This window comes from Vanrija pseudolonga, chromosome 4, assembly GCF_020906515.1.
Source record: "Vanrija pseudolonga chromosome 4, complete sequence".
NCBI lineage: Eukaryota > Fungi > Basidiomycota > Tremellomycetes > Trichosporonales > Trichosporonaceae > Vanrija > Vanrija pseudolonga.
In genome coordinates this window covers 2261978-2279677 of record NC_085852.1, presented here as the reverse complement: position 1 = coordinate 2279677, position 17700 = coordinate 2261978, and the positions used below count along the sequence as shown (strand labels likewise).

Here is a 17700-nt window from a genome sequence, read left to right as displayed (position 1 = left end):
TCAAGGCAGGAGTATAATACCCGGTGTGTGCGGGCCCAAGAAATGACCTACCCCACGCCCAGTTTTGGTCAGCAGCAGACAACAGCACACAATGAGCGAGAAAGGCGACATCAAGGAGATTGACCGGCTCGACGACGACGAGGCCCGCCGCGAGGCCATGGCCGCGGCTGCCAAGGAGGCCGCCGAGCGCGAGAAGGCCATGCCGTTCAAGGAGGTGCTGCGGATCTACTACCCCGGCGCGCTGTGGTCCATGTTCCTGTCTACCGCGCTGATTATGGAGGGATACGACATGGGTATTGTGAGTGGTGGGAAAGGCGGGGCTTGCTGACCCCAGATCAACGCGTTCTACGGCCAAGCGGCGTTCAAGAACCACTTTGGGCAGCTCGACTCCAAGGGCAAGAGGTTTGTGCCTGCCAACTGGCAGGCTGGACTCAACAACGGTGCCCAGGCGGGTCAGATTATCGGTCTCTTTGTGAGTGCAGTGTTGTGGCGAGGTGCTGACGCGGCCCAGATCAACGGTTACTGCCAAGCGCGCTTCGGCTCCAAGAGGACCTACTCGTGCGCCATGGTTCTCATGGCTGCCGCCATCTTCATCCCCGTCTTCTCCAAGGACCTGCCTATGCTTCTCGGCGGAGAGATTGTCTGCGGTATCCCTTGGGGTATCTTCCGTAAGCCGCGAGTTGTTGGTCGTTGCTGACTTCAGAAACTCTGACGACCGCCTACGCTGCCGAAGTCTGCCCTGTGGCACTCCGCGGCTACCTCGCGTCGTTCGTCAACCTCTGCTGGGGCATCGGTGAGTACAAGTTTGGGTTCGTTTCTGACCTCAGGCCTCTTCCTCGCTGTGGCCGTTATCCGTGCATGCCTTGTTCTCAACAACAACTGGGGCTGGCGCGTGCCTTACATCGTTCAGTGGGCGTGGCCCCTGCCCCTGTTCATCGGCTCGCTCTTCCTCCCTGAGAGTGAGTCGGCTTGCTATGCTTACGGCTAACTCCAGGCCCCCGCTGGCTCGTGTCCAAGGGACGTGTCGACGAAGCCAAGAACGTCATCCGCCGCCTCGCCATCAAGGGACACCACGACGAGGCATCCCTCGACGCCCAGGTCGCCCTCATCCAGCACACTGACGAGCTCGAGAAGCGCGCCTCCGCCGGCTCGGGCTACCGCGATGCATTCCGCGGCGTCAACCGCCGCCGTCTCGAAATTACAATGGTTACGTGGGCGATCCAGTCGTGGTCCGGTAAAACCGTCGTGTCTTACGCCTCGTCCTTGTGAGTGGCACCCGCGAGGGTTCTCCTCCCTCCCGCCCTCTGACCTCCGACAGCCTTCAGACTGCCGGCATGAGCCAGGCAAACGCATTCAACCTGAACATGGTCCAGAACACGATGTACATTATCGGAACGCCGATCTACTGGGTCCTGTCCTACCGCTGGGGCCGCAGGACGATTTACATGGCCGGAATTGCCGCCATCGGATTGTGCCACTTGATCGTCGGAACACTCGGCTTCACTCCCAAGACTTCCGGCAGCTCCTACGGCATCGGCGTGATCCTAGTGCTCCTCAATCTCTCCTACAACTTAGGTGTAGGCCCAGCATGCTACGCAAGTATCATTCTGGAGCGCTCTGGGGCTCTGTAGAGGCCTAGAGACGCGAAAGAACGAAGAAAAACGGTCGTGTGGAAGGTGGCTGACCTCCCCAGACGATTGTGGCGGATATGCCGGCCGCCCGTGTCCGCCCGCAGAGTATCGCCCTCGCACGTGTCGCCTACATCTGCTCGCAAATCTGCGTGGCGCAGCTCGTGCCCCGCATGCTGCAGGCACAGGCGTGGGGCTGGGGCGCGCGCGCGTGCATGTTCTGGCTCGGCACCTGCACCATCGCCTTCACGTACTGCTACTTCCGCCTCCCGGAGACCAAGGGCCGTACCTTCGGCGAGCTCAACATTCTCTTCGAGAACAAGGTCCCCGCGCGCCAGTTCGCCAGCACCAAGGTCGACGAGTTTGCCGAGCTCGACGACAGCAGCGGCGTGCACACCGCCGACTCGTACACCTCCGAGACGGCGGAGAACGGGCGTGGCAAGCCTTAGGGGTTGGACCTGGGAACGGATTAGTGGGTTAGAAACTTGGGGATGGGTTGTTGTTTTGGATTGTCGAGGGAGGAGGCGAGGTGGGTTGCAAGGGGGTGGGGGGGGGGAGGAGTGAAGGCAAGGCCTAGTTCTTGATGACCAGGAAGGGCGAGTTTGAAGGAGAATGGGCTATGCACAAGATGCACAGGATATGGGCTGCATCGATGGTTTTCTAACCTTCTTGAAACCCCCTAACGGAAGTCATGGAGGATATCATAGCTCTTGCTGATCCGCATCAGATGAACATCCCGCCCGGGCCTGTCCCCGTTCGACCGCCACTGTGAGATGTGCCACTTTGGCTTTCTCGGGCCACGCCTTGGGTATAACTGCCTGCACCGGCCGTTGGCTATCAGCCTGGCGAATGCATATGTGTGCCATTTTGAATGTAGTCTCCCTTCCTATTATATGTGCGCTCATCATGTATACATCGAGTCATGGGACAAAGTTCAGAGCTGCGACTTCCTTGTTTAGTCGAAGTCAAGCTCTTCTTTCCTAGCGCTTCGTTGTGTCATGGTTCATCTCAAACTCCGCTCCATCTGCAGTTACACCATCGAATACGTCTTGCCACACGGTGATGCTGTATGTGCGTGCTGTAACTCACAATCTTGGTGCAGTGAAGTGTAGAGAAGGAAGATGGACAAAATGAGTGAGGTGTTGCGGGGAAGGACAATGGATGAGTTGAGGGCGGGCAATCGCGTCACGTTGCGTGTACTGCTGCAGACTGGAGGGAAGACGAGGAAGATGATAGTGCCGCGCCCCGCTGCGCCCCCCACACCTCGCCACCTGCGTATATTCTGGCTGGAGTGGAGGCGGGGAGTGGGGAGGCGGGGTTGAGACGGTGCCTGCAACGTGACGTGGTATTGGTGTCACGTCGGGGGCGCACGTACGCAGCTGTAAATGAGTCACTGTTGTTAGGGATGTGAATAGCAGAGAGAGCAGCCAAGAGGCCAAACGGGCCCAGAGTGATGGGCGTAGCTTCGGGTTGGGAGCGAGATCTTGAAGCAGGTAGTCAGCCCTATGCACCCATGGTGTTACCGCGCGGATCAGTCGCTACGTTTCAGCCATCAGCGCATCAGCTCCAAGGAAGCTAGCCGCCCTCCAGTCCATCCATGAGCAGAAACGCAGAGGGGGCGCAAGAACGGCTTTGGTAGACGGCGAGAGGGCGCACAGCGGCGCAGAAGGGCGGAGTAACGCAAAACGAGGGCGTAGAGAACAATGGAAACGCCGCTTGGCAGATTGTCTTGTGAATCGGCAGATGCGTACTTGCAGCAGTCGACGCAGCTCTCTGTGTCACCATTGTCCAAGGTTGATGGGTTTGAGCATACAATGGGTAGCATGCAGTCCATAAGTTGATGCCATAATAGCAGTCACGGGAAACCCGTGTTCCGATGGACATGACCAGACAGTCTAACGCTGCTGCCACATGTCGGCGTTATAGCCTTGTAATGCCGGTTCCCTGGTTTTGTATCCGATCGGCGCTGTTGGTATAAGTGGGCGTCATATTAGAATCCCTGGGTCGAGCGAAAGAGTTGGACACGACCCCTCCCCCCCCCCCCGACTTCTCCGCCGCGCGTCGGGCCCTCTCCTCCCGCCGCCGCCGTCGTCGCCTCCACCCAAAAGTTCCAGACGAGGAACGCGACAACACAAACCCACCTCCACCTTGGCGGTCCGCCGCCACCCAACACACACCCACACCCGGCACACACACATAATACACACCACCCACAGCACACACACCAACGCGACCTCGCATCACCTTCCTTTGCATCCCATCCCCCCCTTCCCTTCCTCGCACCATGTCAAAACTCATCCTCCTCATCGACACGGGTACATCAACCCTCGTTCGACGGACAGCAGCAAAACAGCTGGCAAACGTCGCACTCAAGACATTCACATCACTTCCCCCAGCCGATGCCTGGCCAGATGCACTCGAGACAATAGCAAAGCTCATCCCTTTGCTAAAGAGCAAGAGCTCTGAAACACGGACAGCGGCAGCCCATGCACTGGGATTGATCGCCGCGGCTCTACCAGCATGGGAGGGATCACCATCAGACGAAGAGTGCCCGATCCCTGGCGCCGATACCCCCTTTGACCTCGTCAACACTGTCAACACGGGCGAGTGGCTGCTCGCATCAGCAGGACGAGAGTACATTGCCAAGCTCAACCCTGCAGACCGCGCCAAGCGCCGCAAGGCCATGATGGGCGCCGTCGGGCTCGACGGCGGCCTCGGTCTTGGCAGCGATATGGACAAGGTGCTCGACGACGAGGATGCCCCTGGTGGTGGCGGCGGCAACAGCAGCGCGGCCGGCACACCCGGCGCCACCGGTGGCGTGGCCACACCTCCCGCTGGCGACGCCAAGGACATCTTCGAGGGCCTGTCTGCTCGCCAGATCGCCATGATCAAGCGGAAGAAGGGCAACATGGCCGAGGAGGCCAACAAGATTCGGCGAATGAACGAAAAGGCCAACGGGAATGGAGGCGTGTCCGAGACGCCCACACCAAAGACTAGCCCAAAGTCCACGCCGCAGCCCACACCCCCGCCCGAGGTCAAGACAGAGGTCAAGACTGAGCCCGATGATGACGTCAAGCCCGACGCCGTGGTCATTGACCCGTCCAAGGGCGGCGGCGCCGTCGAGCCCAAGGAGACAAAGGTCTTGACCCTCGACGCCCACGGTCACTGCCCATGGTCGGCTGTCGCTGTCGAGCTCGCGGCGGCGTTGACAGATCCGCAATGGCAGGTCCGCCATGGTGCGGCACTCGGCTTGATGGAGGTGCTTCGCTCGACCGGTGGAGTCATTGGCGCAGGGTACCCTGGCTTCCTCGGTGCCCTCGCTCGCCGGCTCCTCACACTCCTTGCGCTCGACCGCTTTGGCGACTTCCTCGGTGACACTGTCATGGCCCCGGTTCGCGAAATGGCTGCTCAGGCTCTGGGCGTGCTGTTCAAATTCGAGGACGACGCCATCGCGGCAGAGGTCCACAATACGCTCGTCGCCATGGTCAACCAGCAGGGTGCGAAGCGCGGCAAGGAAGCCGAGAACCGTCCTCGCGGCGAGAAGTTTGCATGGGAGCTGAGGCATGCTGGTCTTCTGGGCCTCAAGTACGAGGTAGCTGTGCGCGACCCCTCGCTCATCGTCCACGATGTTGTGGCCTGCTCGTTACTCGCCCTCAGGGATTCCGACGACGACGTCCGCACTGTCGCGGCTTCCGCGCTTCTCCCGATCACCTCGACCCTTGTCACGCTCCCCGAGCTCGGCTCCATTGTTGAGACTCTGTGGGCCTGCCTCGGCGAAGGCACTGATGAGCTAGGCAGCAGCACTGGTGCCGTCATGGACTTGCTTGGTGCACTGCTCACCAAGCCCGAGGTCATCTCCCTCATGGCATCGAGCCCCGATAGCCGTGCGCTCATTTCGCGTATCTATGCGTTTATCCGACACCCGATCACGTCTGTGCGCTTGGCGGTCGTCAAAGCGCTTCTCGTCCTTATCACGGTTCCCGAACTTCCTCGCGACTGGATGCACTCGGATGTCTTTGCGCTTCTGTTCCAGAACCTGGTCCTGGAAGACCGGGCCGACATTCGCGACGTCACTGCCGAGGCATTCAACGCTGCAGTGGGCGAAACGGATCTCGACTCGACGGTTGGCCCACTCATTCAGGACTGGTACTCCATCGTCATGACGCCAGTTGGATCGCCTCTCGACGAAACGCTGTTCGTTGGCCGAAGGGTTCGCGGGCACGACGTCGACAAGGCCATGATGGCAGGCGACATGGGTCTTGTCACCCTCGACACCGTACTCGAGACCCGCATTGCTGCAGCCAAGGCCCTGGCCCTGGTCCGACACAAGCCGCATACATTCGACGACTTTGCTCTTATCCGCACGTACCTTGCATCAGGTTCTGCCCACCAGATCTTCCTCGCAGCGACCATCGTCCGCGAGTGGGCTCGCAGCGGGCCCGAGGCCGTTGCCGCAGCTGCGGAGCTTGGCCCGACACTCATTTCGCTCCTTTCGCCCAGAGCCACCTATGTCGAGATGACGACCATGCTTAACCGCGTCTACACCGAGGTCAAGGGCCTGTTCAACGCCTTCACCACCGAGGGCAAGGTCAAGAAGGACCGCATTCCCGAGCTTCCCTCGCGTGTTGACCCACTGGGTGGAGCCGACGCCTTCACGCTCGACACTGCGCGCCGCGCCGTTGGCCCGACGTTCGAGGCCCTCACTGGCCTGCTCAAGGGAGCGCATGCCAAGGCATCACTTGCCAACCTTCGGGACCGCCAGCGTAGGGCACTCGTATCCCTCGGCTACTTCTCCGCTATGAAGGAGCGGCTCGACGTCCAAATCGCTGCGTCGGTCGCCGGTGCCCTCATCGCTGTGAGCGTCATGCCGCCCAAGCTCGGCCCTGTTGTCAAGGCGGTCATGGACGCTGTCAAGAAGGAGAACTCCGAGTTGCTCCAGGCTCGCGCGGCCGAAAGCATCGGCGCGTTTATTGCCTACTGCTCGTCGCCAGAGTTCACTGCGCCAGTCAACCCGACCGATAAAGTGCTCAAGAACCTGTTCACGTTCCTCAACTCGGATACTAGTGTCACGCCAGTGTTCACGCCGACGACAGATGGCATCCTGTCGCTAAAGGACGCTCCAGCCGCCGCCACGACCAAGAAGGGACAGGTGCCCGAGGAGTCGGAGGAGCAGATCGCCATGCGTGTCACTCGCCGTGGCGCTCTCGCCGCTCTTGGTGCCGTTGCCCATCGTTTTGGCTCCTCGCTCTTCGACTCCGTCCCCAAGTACTGGGAGGGTATCAGCGCACCTCTTCTCGCTGCTTCCCAGAACGTTGGTTCCTTGGACGACGCGCTCCAGCAAGGCGGTGGCCAGGACCTCATCGACAGCTTGGCGTCCCTCCACCTCGTCGCTCCCCAGCTGGACACGTCACTCCACGGCCACCTCGTCGGCCTGCTGCCGCACCTGGTCTCTGTCCTTCAGTCATCCTTCACGGTCGTGCGCAACGCCGCCTCGCGGACCCTCGCCACTCTGTGCAGTGTCGCAACGGAGGACGGTATGAAGTTCGTCGTGGACCAGGTTGTGCCGCTTGTCGGAGACGCCGAGCACGTTCACTCGCGCCAGGGAGCCGTGGAAACAATCAACCAGATTATCAAGCTCCTCGACATTAGAGCGTTGCCGTACGTGCTGTTCCTCATCGTTCCGGTGCTTGGTCGTATGAGCGACCCCGACGAGCCGACCCGTCTCCTCGCAACGAGCACGTTCGCATCCCTCGTCCGAATGGTGCCCCTTGAGGCTGGCATCCCCGACCCGCCTGGCTTCTCCGCTGAGCTGCTGGCCAAGCGTGACGATGAGCGCAAGTTCCTGTCGCAGCTGCTCGATGGCCACCGCGCTGAGCAGTACGAGCTCCCAATCGAGATCAAGGCGGATCTTCGCCAGTACCAGAAGGACGGTGTCAGCTGGCTGGCGTTCTTGGCCAAGTACCAGCTCCACGGCATCCTCTGCGACGATATGGGTCTCGGCAAGTCGCTGCAGACGATCTGCATTGTCGGCTCGATGAACCACGAGCGCAAGATGCGTCACAAGGAAACTGGCGGTGCCGACTCGGCGCACTTGCCGTCGCTCATTGTGTGCCCTCCGACCCTCACGGGCCACTGGTACCACGAGATACTCAAGTTCACCGACACGCTCCGCCCAGTGCAGTACGTCGGCAACTCGGTTCAGCGTGCCGCCATCCGCCCGACACTTGGCCAGTACGACGTGGTCATCACGTCATACGAGACGGTCCGCAACGATATTGCCGACCTCGGCCGCATGAACTGGCTCTACTGTGTCCTTGACGAGGGCCACGTGATCAAGAACGCCAAGACCAAGCTGTCTCAAGCCGTCAAGCAGATCCACGCCCAGCACCGTCTGCTCTTGTCTGGAACGCCCATTCAGAACAACGTGCTGGAGCTGTGGAGCTTGTTTGATTTCCTCATGCCTGGTTTCCTTGGCTCTGAACGCGTTTTCAACGACCGCTTCTCCAAGCCAATCCTCGCTGATCGCGATGGCAAGGCCACCGCAAAGGAGCGGGAGGCAGCCGCGGCGGCCCTCGAGAACCTTCACAAGCAGGTTCTGCCTTTCCTCCTCCGCCGTCTCAAGGAGGACGTCTTGAAGGATCTTCCGCCTAAGATCATCCAAGACTACTACTGCGAGCTGTCCGACGTCCAGAAGGCACTCTACGACGAGTTTGCCAACTCGCGCGCTGCCGAGGAGGCTGGCGAAGTTGCCGCTGGCGAGGCCGACTCTGGTGCGCAAATGCACGTGTTCCAGAGCTTGCAGTATCTCCGCAAGCTCTGCAACCACCCCGCCCTCGTCCTCAACGACCCCAAGGCCCTCGCCACCGTCGAGCACAAGATTGGCAAGGTCTCGTCACTGCACGACCTGCACAATGCGCCCAAGCTTGAGGCTCTCCAGCAGTTGCTCCTCGACTGCGGCATCGGCCTCCCGGCGTCGGAGAAGATTGATGGCGAGTTCCAGGGCCACCGTGTCCTCATCTTCTGTCAGCTCCGCCCAATGCTTGACCTCATCGAGAATGACCTCTTCCGCAAGCACATGCCAAGTGTGTCGTACATGCGCATGGACGGCTCGACCGACCCACGCAAGCGCCACGCCGTGGTGCAGACTTTTAATGCCGACCCCAAGATCGACGTTCTCCTGCTCACGACGTCGGTCGGTGGTCTCGGTCTCAACCTCACTGGCGCCGACACTGTCATCTTCGTGGACCACGACTGGAACCCGCAGAAGGACCTGCAGGCGATGGACCGTGCACACCGTCTCGGCCAGAAGCGCGTTGTCAACGTCTACCGCCTGATTATGCGCGGCACGCTCGAGGAGAAGATTATGAGCCTGCAGACGTGGAAGAAGAACATTGCCAGCTCGGTCGTCACGCAGCAGAACGCCGGTCTCGGCTCGATGAACACGGGCGAAGTGCTGGACCTGTTCAAGGTATCAGCGGACGGCGAGGCGCCAAAGGCTCCCAAGGCGTCGACGGGCGCCATGTCCATGTCCAAGATTTTGGAAGGATTGGAAGAACTACCAGCCGAGGAGGAGTACGCCGACATGTCGATGGACGCCTTCCTGAGCAAGACAAACTAGCACACCGCATCCCCACCACCACTCTGTATCACAAACGTAGACTATACCCTTCATTTATTACCCCGCATCAGTACTGTGACATCACCATGCATGAGTGTAGCCTGATTTGAGCGTGAGGGCGAGCGTGAGATGTGCAATGCATGTGAAACTGTATCCTTCTACTCTGTCTTTGGCGCCGCCGCACCAGCGCCCGACTCGCCAGCGTGCCGGCGCACGAGGACCGCAGCGGCACGCCGCAAGTCCTCCGTCTCTTTAGGCGTGGCCTGCGCACAGCCCGCCCAGCGGACCTTGGCGTTCTCGTCGACGAGATAAACGTAGCCGAGGAGCTTGTTCTCGATCCCGAGCGGGCGGGACACGTCGAACTCGGACCACTCGCCCGACGAGATGAGGTACGAGCCCCAGCGATCTTCGGGGATGGTGCGTTTCAAGCTGCTGACAAAGAGCGAGATGAGCAGGCCCTTGAGGGCATTGGGCTGGTGGTTGATCTGTCGTGCGTCAGCTGTGTCTCCGTCGCCAAGAGTGCGCCACACCCACCTGAACATAGTTGAACCCCGGCTGCCCGGCCCAGTCCTCGAGCACCGGCTCAACAAAGCTCTGCACATGCTCCTCGCTCACGCGCGTGTTGACAATCGACACGAGCGACACGCGCCCGCGGAACAGGTCGGTCGTGTGTACCGTGCCGCCGGTGAGCGCCTTGCCTGAGATGTCGGGGAAGTAGAGGGCGCGCTGTACGAGCGAGCGCGTCAGCGCGAGCTCGTAGATACGGAGACGCCACTTACGTCCTCGCGGATGAGCACCGGCGGCGCGACCCACAGCTTGCCGCCGTTGGCCTTGCGCGCGAGGTGGTAGTCGTGGAAGTATCCCTGCGTGGCCTCTTTCACCCTGCCAGTGTCAGCTGTTATGGCCATAGCATACGGTCGAGGCAGCTCACAGTGCCTTGCGCTCCTCCTTGCGCCGGGTCTGGTCGAGCATCTGGTCCAGGCGCTGCGCGCGCGTCTGCGGGTCGGATGAGGGCGGGATTGGCGTGCCCAGTGGTCTCGAGAGCGGGGGGACGGCGTACGGGTCGGTCGCGGGGGGTTTGCCCTTCGGCGCCGCGGGGGCCTTGCCCTTGGCGACCTCTGCAGCGGGGGGAGATGGCGCGGCGGCCTTGGAGGACGACGACGACGCCTCGGGCTGGCTCGAGCTCGAGCTCGACGCGAAGCGCGCCGAGGCCGCCAGACGCGGCTGGACCGCCGGCCTTGTCGCCGCCGCCGCGCGGGCTGTTGTTCGCAGGTGTCGCGACATTGCCTTGAGTGTGATGCGGGGAACAACAACGCGCTGGCTGGCCGACTTTTGAGCCAAGTGGCCTCGATTCCGAGCCTCCACCGCGTGGGGACACGTCATTAATTCCGCGTTATCAGAGATTTCAGCGATCGCTCGTGGTCGTCTTTCCGACTTTTGACGGCGCGCAAGCAAGCAACGACCTGCTTGTTATCGAACCGAACGCGCCGTCAACACGACAACCCGGCCAACACACCGCCATGCCCCCAGCACCAGCACTCCGCCGCCTGCCCCTCCGCGAGGCGATCGCGGCCCTCTCGTCTGGCGAGGGCGCGACGCGTCTCAGCCCCGCCGTCAAGGGGCTGAGCATTAGCTTTGTGCAGAAGAATGCCGAGCCTGGGCCGAGGTGAGTTCGAGCACGAGCGGCGGCAGGCAGGCTGCGAGTGCGAGCTGGGCAGTGTCTACACCTCAGCTCTTGCCATCCCCTCCCCACCCTCGCACGCTCGCTGACGCTCGCGTGCTCGCTCGCAGAAACTTCCTCCGCACCATCGCCCCGCGGATAGCGTACGCCAACCCCACCCTCCCGATCGCCATCACGCGCTACAAGGACCCGCGCACCAAGTCGCTCGACCCCAACTCGCCGGACGCGGGCGCCGCGCCGTGGGCCGACGGCGCCCCAGGCCCCTCGTTGACCGTCAGCTTCCACGAGCGTCCCGAGCAGACGGTCCCGCTGCGCCACCTGAGCGCGGACCAGATCTGGAAGCAGGTGCTCTCTGTTTGTGGCGAGGCGGGCGACTTGGGGATCGAGGCGCCCAAGGAGGAGGTTAAGGCGGCCGAGGTCGAGGGAGAGGTCAAGGCCGAGCCCACGCCTGAGGCGAAGGCTGAGGCTGCGCCCGAGGCCAAGGCGTGAGGAGAACGACACATTAGCATCGCATGCAGACTTCACTGACTTGTGCGGAGGCGGGATACTGACGGGCTCGGGGGATTCATACAATGTGGGATATGGGTGCTCTAACTCTATGGCGGGCGCGAACTATCTAACCCTGTGAGGTGTGAGCTAAGACCCCGCTACCAAGCCCCGCTCACCACAACTGGCACACCCAAGAGGTGCGTAATGATGCGCCGAAGCTCGGCGTCGCTTGCGTTGGCCGGCATGCCCAGACCAGACAAGTACTCGGCCCACGCGCGCAGCGCCGGCGTCTCGAGGTCCATGAGGGTTTCGTACGACCAGAAGCGCTGCGGTGTCAGTTGACCACTGACACCCACGCAACTGACATTCTGTACGGGGATCGGGCCCTGTGGCGTCTCATGGAAGACCCAGTTGCGGTTCTGCTGCGCAAAGACATAGTTGATGCGGCTGGCGTGTGAGCACACGCAAAGAACCACACTACCCACCGCCGCTGGTCCTCCTCGGCGGCGAGCGTGAGCACGCGCATGTCCCCGCGCAGGTCGACCAAGTCGGTGCGCAGCGCGTCGAGCTCCGAGTTGGCGTCGGAGATGCGCTGCACGATACGGGCTTCGGTCGCCGCGAGGGCTTCTTGCGCGTGTGTCGGCTGCGAGCCTGCGTTGTGAGCGGGTAGCTCGCTGTATTTTTAGTACCCACTCTGAGCATACACCACGCCGAGCTTCAACACCTCGGCCGCCATGAGCTCCTCGGCCGTGCTGTGCCTGCTAACCCCAACGGCCTGGGTGAACTGGTACACTTGCAGGAGGGTATCCGACGGCGTCGGGACTGGCACGCCGCCGAGGGCGTGGTACGACTCTACGAGGGTCGGGAAGCGGGGGAACTCGGGGCTCGAGGCGAGGGTGGGGGGTATCGCTAAGGTAGGGAGGAAGGTCTGCGGCGGGGTGGGGAGGAGGGAGCTGGCGGAGGTTGGGGCGGGGGAGGGGTGGTGACGGTGGTGGTGGTAGCGGGTGTACTGGGATGGAGGGGTGCTCGAGCGCGTGTGCGAGCGAGTGGCGCTAGAACGCGTCTGGGAGCGGGTGCGGGGATAGGTGTAGGGAGGCATGGCGCGCAAGATACGATGAGTTGGGTGAGGAAGAGTAACAATGAGTAAAGAGTAAGTGAAGAAGAGGAAGTGGATGGTGAGTGAAAGTGAGTGGAAAGAGAGTGGGTGGCGGAAAGGGGATTGTGCCACACAAGTGGCACTCACCACCCCCTCCCCCTCTCCCTCCGCCTCTCCACCTCCTCGCGCATCTTATTCTCCCTCCGACGCTTCGCAGCAGCCTTAGCCGCCGTGCTCCGTATTGCGCTGGTCTGCGCAGCAGGCAAGAGCTCCTCGACGCGCTTGCCAAGCCGCGCGCGGCGCCACACGGCCTCGAAGCCCGTCGCGCTTGCGCCGTTCGCGAGGTCGAGTAGGGCGAGCGCGGCGTGCAGGTCGCGCGTTTGCGAGTTGAGCGCCAGGACGTGGCCGTACAGTGCGGCGAGGTCTTGCATTGCGACGTCGCGCGCGTCGGTGTCGGCTATACACCCTTCAGTCTGGCCCAGTTCATTGTGCTTCTTCGGGTCTTCGTCATCGGCGAAGAGGTCGTCCAAGGTCGGTAACTGCTTTGGAGTTGGCGATACGCTTAGAATTCGCTTAGACAAGGGTATTGGCGAAGGTGACGGCGGGGCACTGCTCAGTGGCGAGCTGGTGGGTGCCGGGGACGGCTGCCGTGCGATCGCCGAGGGCTCGCCGTAAGTCGGCGACGCGATGCCGCGATACCATAGCAGTTCGTCAGCGGCGTAATGGAGGAGGTCGAGGGGCACTGGTTTCTAACTTAACAAAGGCAAGCGTTAAGCTAGACGGCGGACCCACCATACTCGTCTCCCGCCTTGACACGCAGATAGCTCGCCAGGCCCCTCGCGTCGCTCGCCTCCCTGCTGTCCTCGGGAAAGTGCGCGACCGCCGCTCGGACAAACAGGAGGAGCTGGAGCGCAGTGACGTTGTTCAGGTCTTGTTGTGTGATATCGGTAGTTTGGGCGCCTGAGAGGACCGGGAAGAGGGCGAAGAGGGGACTTGCTTGTAGCGAGAAAGGGATTGTGAAGGGCATGGTTGCGCTCAAGTCGGCGTGAGCAGTGTCAAGAGAGTTGTGAGCAGGTGCGTGAGTTGTAAGCAGGTTAATTGAGTATGATCAAGAATTGACAAGAAAGAGGAGAAAACAGTCGCGAAAGTGCAAGCGAAAGAGAATCATGAAATGAGATACACTCCAATGTAACATGGCACAGAACACCGACCAACCCAACCCCCACGCATGCAACTCGGCGCTCACTTCGATCCGCCCTTGCGCACCAGGTCGAGGAAGCTCTCCTTGGTGAGCACGTCCTCGCGGCTACCGCGGCCGAGGATGTTGTCCTTCTCTTTCCGCGATTTGGGCGCCTCGGGCTTGAGGCCGGCCTTGGCGGACAGCGTCGTCGCGGCGGCTTCGGCGTTCTTGGACGCGACGAGGATGGCGTTGAAGAGCTTGATGACTGGGGCGGGGGGTTAGAGCCGTCGCTACACTCACGTCGTGCGCGCGCTACGCGCTCGCACGCCCACTCACCACCACGCTGCGCCGTCTTCCTCAGCCCCCTCTCAAACTCCTGCGAGCCGACATCGCCCGCGCCCTCGGCCGGCACCCACCCCTCGACGACGTTACGAATGCGCGCGCGGTCGAGCCGCTCCTGCTTCTCCTGCTTCAGTGCCCGTGCGGCGCGGCGCTCGAGCTTGTCTGATGCGGCGGACGGCGGGAGCGGCTTGGCGGACAGCGCGAGGATCGGCGCGGATGGTTCGGTCGTCGGCTTGGTAGCCGTCTTGGCCTTCTTCGGCTTGACGGCCGACTCGGACAGCAGGCTCGTGAGCGTGCTTCCGAAGTCGGCTGCTGTGGTCACGCGCTTGCGCTCTGCAGGGAGTCAGTGGGTCGAACTTGCAGCAAAGGAGTATCTACCCACTCAGAGGCTTCTTCTCGCCGCCAGCAGCTTCCGCCTGCGCGCGCTCAATCTCGTCCTCGGTGTCGAGCTCCTCGTCGTCGTCCCCAAAGTCATTGTCGTCCTCGCTGTCGACCTCCTCCTTGACTGGCTTGACAATCTTGACGCCCTTGCCGCCCTTGGCCTTGGGCTGCGACTTGTTGGCCGGCTTCTCGACCGCGACCTTGATCGAGCCCTTGGAGCCAGTCTTGGGCTGCGCGCGGGGCTTGGAGGGGCCGGCCTCGGCCTGCTGCTGTCCGCCAGAGTTCTTCAAGATGCCCTTGAGGGGAGCCATTGTCGTCGACGGTGTGCGTGTAGAGTGCTGTTGAACTCGTCGTCGTTGTTATGACGCTCCTCCTCGAAGGACTTCAACATTGAGAATCGGTCTGTTCTGAAACTTTTCCTAATCGGCCCTCCCATTTACTTTGCAGTCATCCAAAATCGCCCGCCCGTCCGCCTGCCAGGGCAACGACGTTTTCGCCGGTTCAACGTCTCAAGTCGCATCTCATCTTCAACCTTCTACACTCCCACCACCCACCCCCAACAACACCAACAGCACAATGGTTCTCGTCGAGGAAGTCCAGGAGGACATCGTGATCAACGAGCGCGAGTCTGACTTTGAGACCGAGTCCGAGGCGTCCGACGACGCCTCGGTCCTCTCCGACGACGACTTTGACCCCTCGTCCGAGACGTTTGGCGACCGCATCGCCGCCCTCAAGGACATTGTGCCCCCCGAGGCGCGTACCTCGCTCTCCAACAGCGTCAAGAGCATCAAGGAGTGGGCCTCGTGGGCCATCAACGGCTCGGGCCAGATCGCATGGTGGGCCACCACCTCGGCGCTTCTTGTCGGCCTTCCCCTCGCCCTTGCCATCGAGGACGAGGCGCGCATCACCCAGCAGGAGCGCGAGATGCAGATGCAGAGCCAGGGACAGCAGCAGGTGAGTCGTGTTGCGGGCTTTGCGTGATGCGCGAAGCGTGTGCGGCGAGGGAAGGGCGTGCGGGTGTCGGCGATCGAGGTGTGGTGCAGCCGTTGTGGCCACCTCCGCCGTCGCCGCCGTCATATTGATCGCTCCCCCTTGCAACCCGCATCGGCGCACCAGCTGACACCCTCCAGCTCCTCGGCGGCCAGCAGGGCGGCAACCCCACCGGCGTCGTCCCCGCCGGCTTCTAAGCCGCTTACCTCCCGCCACCCGCACACCATCTCGGCGTATCGACGAATCGAGCGTAGCGTACGGCAGAAGAGAAGAAGAAAAGTCGGCCCGGAGCGAGGGCGCATCAACACGAAGATGGAGATGGAGACGGAGACGACGACGACGACGTTGCGCCGAGGATAGAGGCAACGTATAGTGCTGGCAGAGACCACCCCTGCCATTATGTACAACAGCCGCGAGGCTCATTGCTGCCGGTCATGTATGGCATCACTTCTCACGGGGCGTGCGGGGTGTTGTTGGTGTGGGGCAAGGCGGGATGTGGAGGAGGGCGGTGTACTGGTGTACTGATGTGCTGATCTTTGCGAGGACACAACGACGCGTTGGCTCTACGACCTTTGGCTTCGTGGCGATGGTAACGATGGCAGCAGAACCAATCTTCCCCTCACAACTCTCCGTCTCCCCACACCACTACACCCTCCCCTCCCACTCCCACCCCCGCTCGATGAGTGATGCATGCGTTGAATGCCAATGTGAGTAGTATGCTGAAACACAAATATAAATGCCCTGTTGAATGGACGCGACAACAAGCCCAAGAAAACAACCAACCGCTCCGCGTCGTCGTCGCCCGTCCTCTACTTTGCGTGTGATGGCTCAGGAGCTGGGGGTGAGATAAGGTCAATCGCGTGCTGTCAACTCACAATCCATGAACCGTTTCCGCAACGACTCGGCGTACTCAAGCCCTTGCTCGAGCACCCACTCAAAGCCCTGCTTCCCGATCCCAGCGTTGGCCGCGAACCGGTCAACGCTCGCCTTCTCGATTCGCCGGGCGACCAGGCGCGTGGGGAATTGGGACACGAGGAGGGCGTGCTGGTGGAACACGGTCGAGGCGGCGTCTGCGCCAGTGACGCCCGGGCTCTCCTTCGGCTTGTACGTGATGAGCTCCAGGCACGAGCTGGTGTGTGTTAGTGACACGAGCGACTAACCTCAAGGCTACACTTACACATATTGTGCAAGATTCAGGTTCATCGACATGCAGGTCGCGCTTGGCGTGTCGGGGTCGACGAAGACGACCTCGCGGACGTACGCCGTCTCGGGGAGCTGGAAGAGCTGCGTGCGGTGTCAGCTCTGCCGCTCCGACTTGGGGACCGAGCGGTGTGGGCGATGGCGCGATTGGCGGTTATGTCGGTTGGGAATGGCTCAAGCCGGCGAGGAGTGGGCCGCTGGCATGGAGACATTCCACAAAGACAAACGTGTCCCCGCAGCTTCACGCATCTTCGAGGGGGGCCACAACGTCTTCGTCGCCTTCCTTGTCCGCGCCGTGCCTGCGTATCCACAAGGGCTTCGAGGAAGGTCCTCTACCCAACCACCGGCTGAGTCAAGCTCGCGAGGAAGTTCGTCCATGCTTCCTCCCTGCGGTGCGAGCGACACTCCGTCTTGGCCCCCACCAGCCCTTACGCTCGCCGAGCGGGTAGAGCATGGTGCCACCTCCGGCTCCCTCAATCACTTCCCCGCCGCCCCACCCAGCCGTACTCACCTTGGTGATCCACTTCGGCGCACCCTGCTGCACGCCGATAATCCTCTCGCTCCTCAACAGTCCCGTGTCTGGGTCAATTGCCCTCTCGAGCGTGTCCACGCTGAACACATGCGTCGCGAACGGGTTGGGGTATTTCCTCAGGAGCCAGTTGATGGTGTGCACTGGCGAGTAGCTAGGTCGTCAGACATGGTCGTGTGACGCCCTCGCTCACTTGTAAACAATCTCGTTCTCGAAAACCTTTGGCATCGTGCTCGTGGTGGTGGTGGTGGTGGTGGTGGTGGTGGTGGTGGCGGCGGCGGGCGGCGGGAGGCTGAGGGGAGGCGCGTCCGTGGTCTGAGGGTGGAGCGTGTGTGTGTGGGGTCTCGTTAACTGTAGTTGTAGTGGTGCCGCTGTGTGCACTGCTGTGCTAGGCGCGGCTCTAAAGTCTCTTGTGGAGCGTCTTGGGTGTTCTAGTTGAGAGAGATGTAGCGTTGAGAAGAGGAGATGTCTCGTCCAAGTCGCGACGACACTCGTCACCACTTGATTCCACTACCGGCGCCGGTCCAAATGCGTCTAGCACCACCAACACACAAACGGCATATGTA

General features: G+C 61.7%; 8 protein-coding genes across 8 annotated transcripts; 4 read left to right on the top strand and 4 right to left on the bottom strand.

The window, feature by feature from the left end:
• Positions 1–91: 91 nt before the first annotated feature.
• Positions 92–2077, top strand: MAL31_2 (Maltose permease MAL31; the record flags this gene model as incomplete). Its single annotated transcript, XM_062772713.1, has 8 exons — positions 92–298; positions 335–472; positions 512–668; positions 704–793; positions 828–959; positions 995–1265; positions 1319–1577; positions 1694–2077. The coding sequence occupies 8 exons, from the start codon at positions 92–94 to the stop codon at positions 2075–2077; spliced, it is 1638 nt and encodes a 545-aa protein (XP_062628697.1).
• A 1835-nt stretch (positions 2078–3912) lies between these two features.
• mot1 (putative helicase mot1) lies at positions 3913–9246 on the top strand (the record flags this gene model as incomplete). The annotated part of the gene is made up of 1 exon (XM_062772712.1): positions 3913–9246. The coding sequence occupies one exon, from the start codon at positions 3913–3915 to the stop codon at positions 9244–9246; it is 5334 nt and encodes a 1777-aa protein (XP_062628696.1).
• Positions 9247–9374: 128 nt separating this feature from the next.
• Positions 9375–10530, bottom strand: ATP10 (Mitochondrial ATPase complex subunit ATP10; the record flags this gene model as incomplete). The annotated part of the gene is made up of 4 exons (XM_062772711.1): positions 9375–9731; positions 9781–9972; positions 10026–10128; positions 10178–10530. The coding sequence occupies 4 exons, from the start codon at positions 10528–10530 to the stop codon at positions 9405–9407; spliced, it is 975 nt and encodes a 324-aa protein (XP_062628695.1). The 3' UTR covers positions 9375–9404.
• A 200-nt stretch (positions 10531–10730) lies between these two features.
• On the top strand, positions 10731–11455 carry LOC62_04G006144 (uncharacterized protein). The gene is made up of 2 exons (XM_062772710.1): positions 10731–10912; positions 11038–11455. Exons 1-2 carry the CDS (start codon positions 10767–10769, stop codon positions 11414–11416), a joined length of 525 nt encoding a protein of 174 aa, XP_062628694.1. The 5' UTR covers positions 10731–10766; the 3' UTR covers positions 11417–11455.
• Positions 11456–11543: 88 nt separating this feature from the next.
• Positions 11544–13539, bottom strand: LOC62_04G006143 (uncharacterized protein; the record flags this gene model as incomplete). Its single annotated transcript, XM_062772709.1, has 7 exons — positions 11544–11549; positions 11593–11742; positions 11773–11863; positions 11902–12067; positions 12110–12344; positions 12692–13254; positions 13305–13539. 7 exons carry the CDS (start codon positions 13537–13539, stop codon positions 11544–11546), a joined length of 1446 nt encoding a protein of 481 aa, XP_062628693.1.
• Positions 13540–13693: 154 nt separating this feature from the next.
• On the bottom strand, positions 13694–14765 carry LOC62_04G006142 (uncharacterized protein). Its single transcript, XM_062772708.1, has 3 exons — positions 14417–14765; positions 14029–14367; positions 13694–13957 (listed from the first exon to the last, which is right to left on the bottom strand). Exons 1-3 carry the CDS (start codon positions 14724–14726, stop codon positions 13755–13757), a joined length of 852 nt encoding a protein of 283 aa, XP_062628692.1. The 5' UTR covers positions 14727–14765; the 3' UTR covers positions 13694–13754.
• Positions 14766–14912: 147 nt separating this feature from the next.
• On the top strand, positions 14913–15888 carry tom22 (Mitochondrial import receptor subunit tom22). Its single transcript, XM_062772707.1, has 2 exons — positions 14913–15369; positions 15546–15888. Exons 1-2 carry the CDS (start codon positions 14992–14994, stop codon positions 15600–15602), a joined length of 435 nt encoding a protein of 144 aa, XP_062628691.1. The 5' UTR covers positions 14913–14991; the 3' UTR covers positions 15603–15888.
• A 192-nt stretch (positions 15889–16080) lies between these two features.
• UPS2 (Protein UPS2, mitochondrial) lies at positions 16081–17391 on the bottom strand. Its single transcript, XM_062772706.1, has 5 exons — positions 17328–17391; positions 17117–17288; positions 16583–16689; positions 16281–16534; positions 16081–16240 (listed from the first exon to the last, which is right to left on the bottom strand). The coding sequence occupies exons 1-5, from the start codon at positions 17360–17362 to the stop codon at positions 16215–16217; spliced, it is 594 nt and encodes a 197-aa protein (XP_062628690.1). The 5' UTR covers positions 17363–17391; the 3' UTR covers positions 16081–16214.
• Positions 17392–17700: the final 309 nt, after the last annotated feature.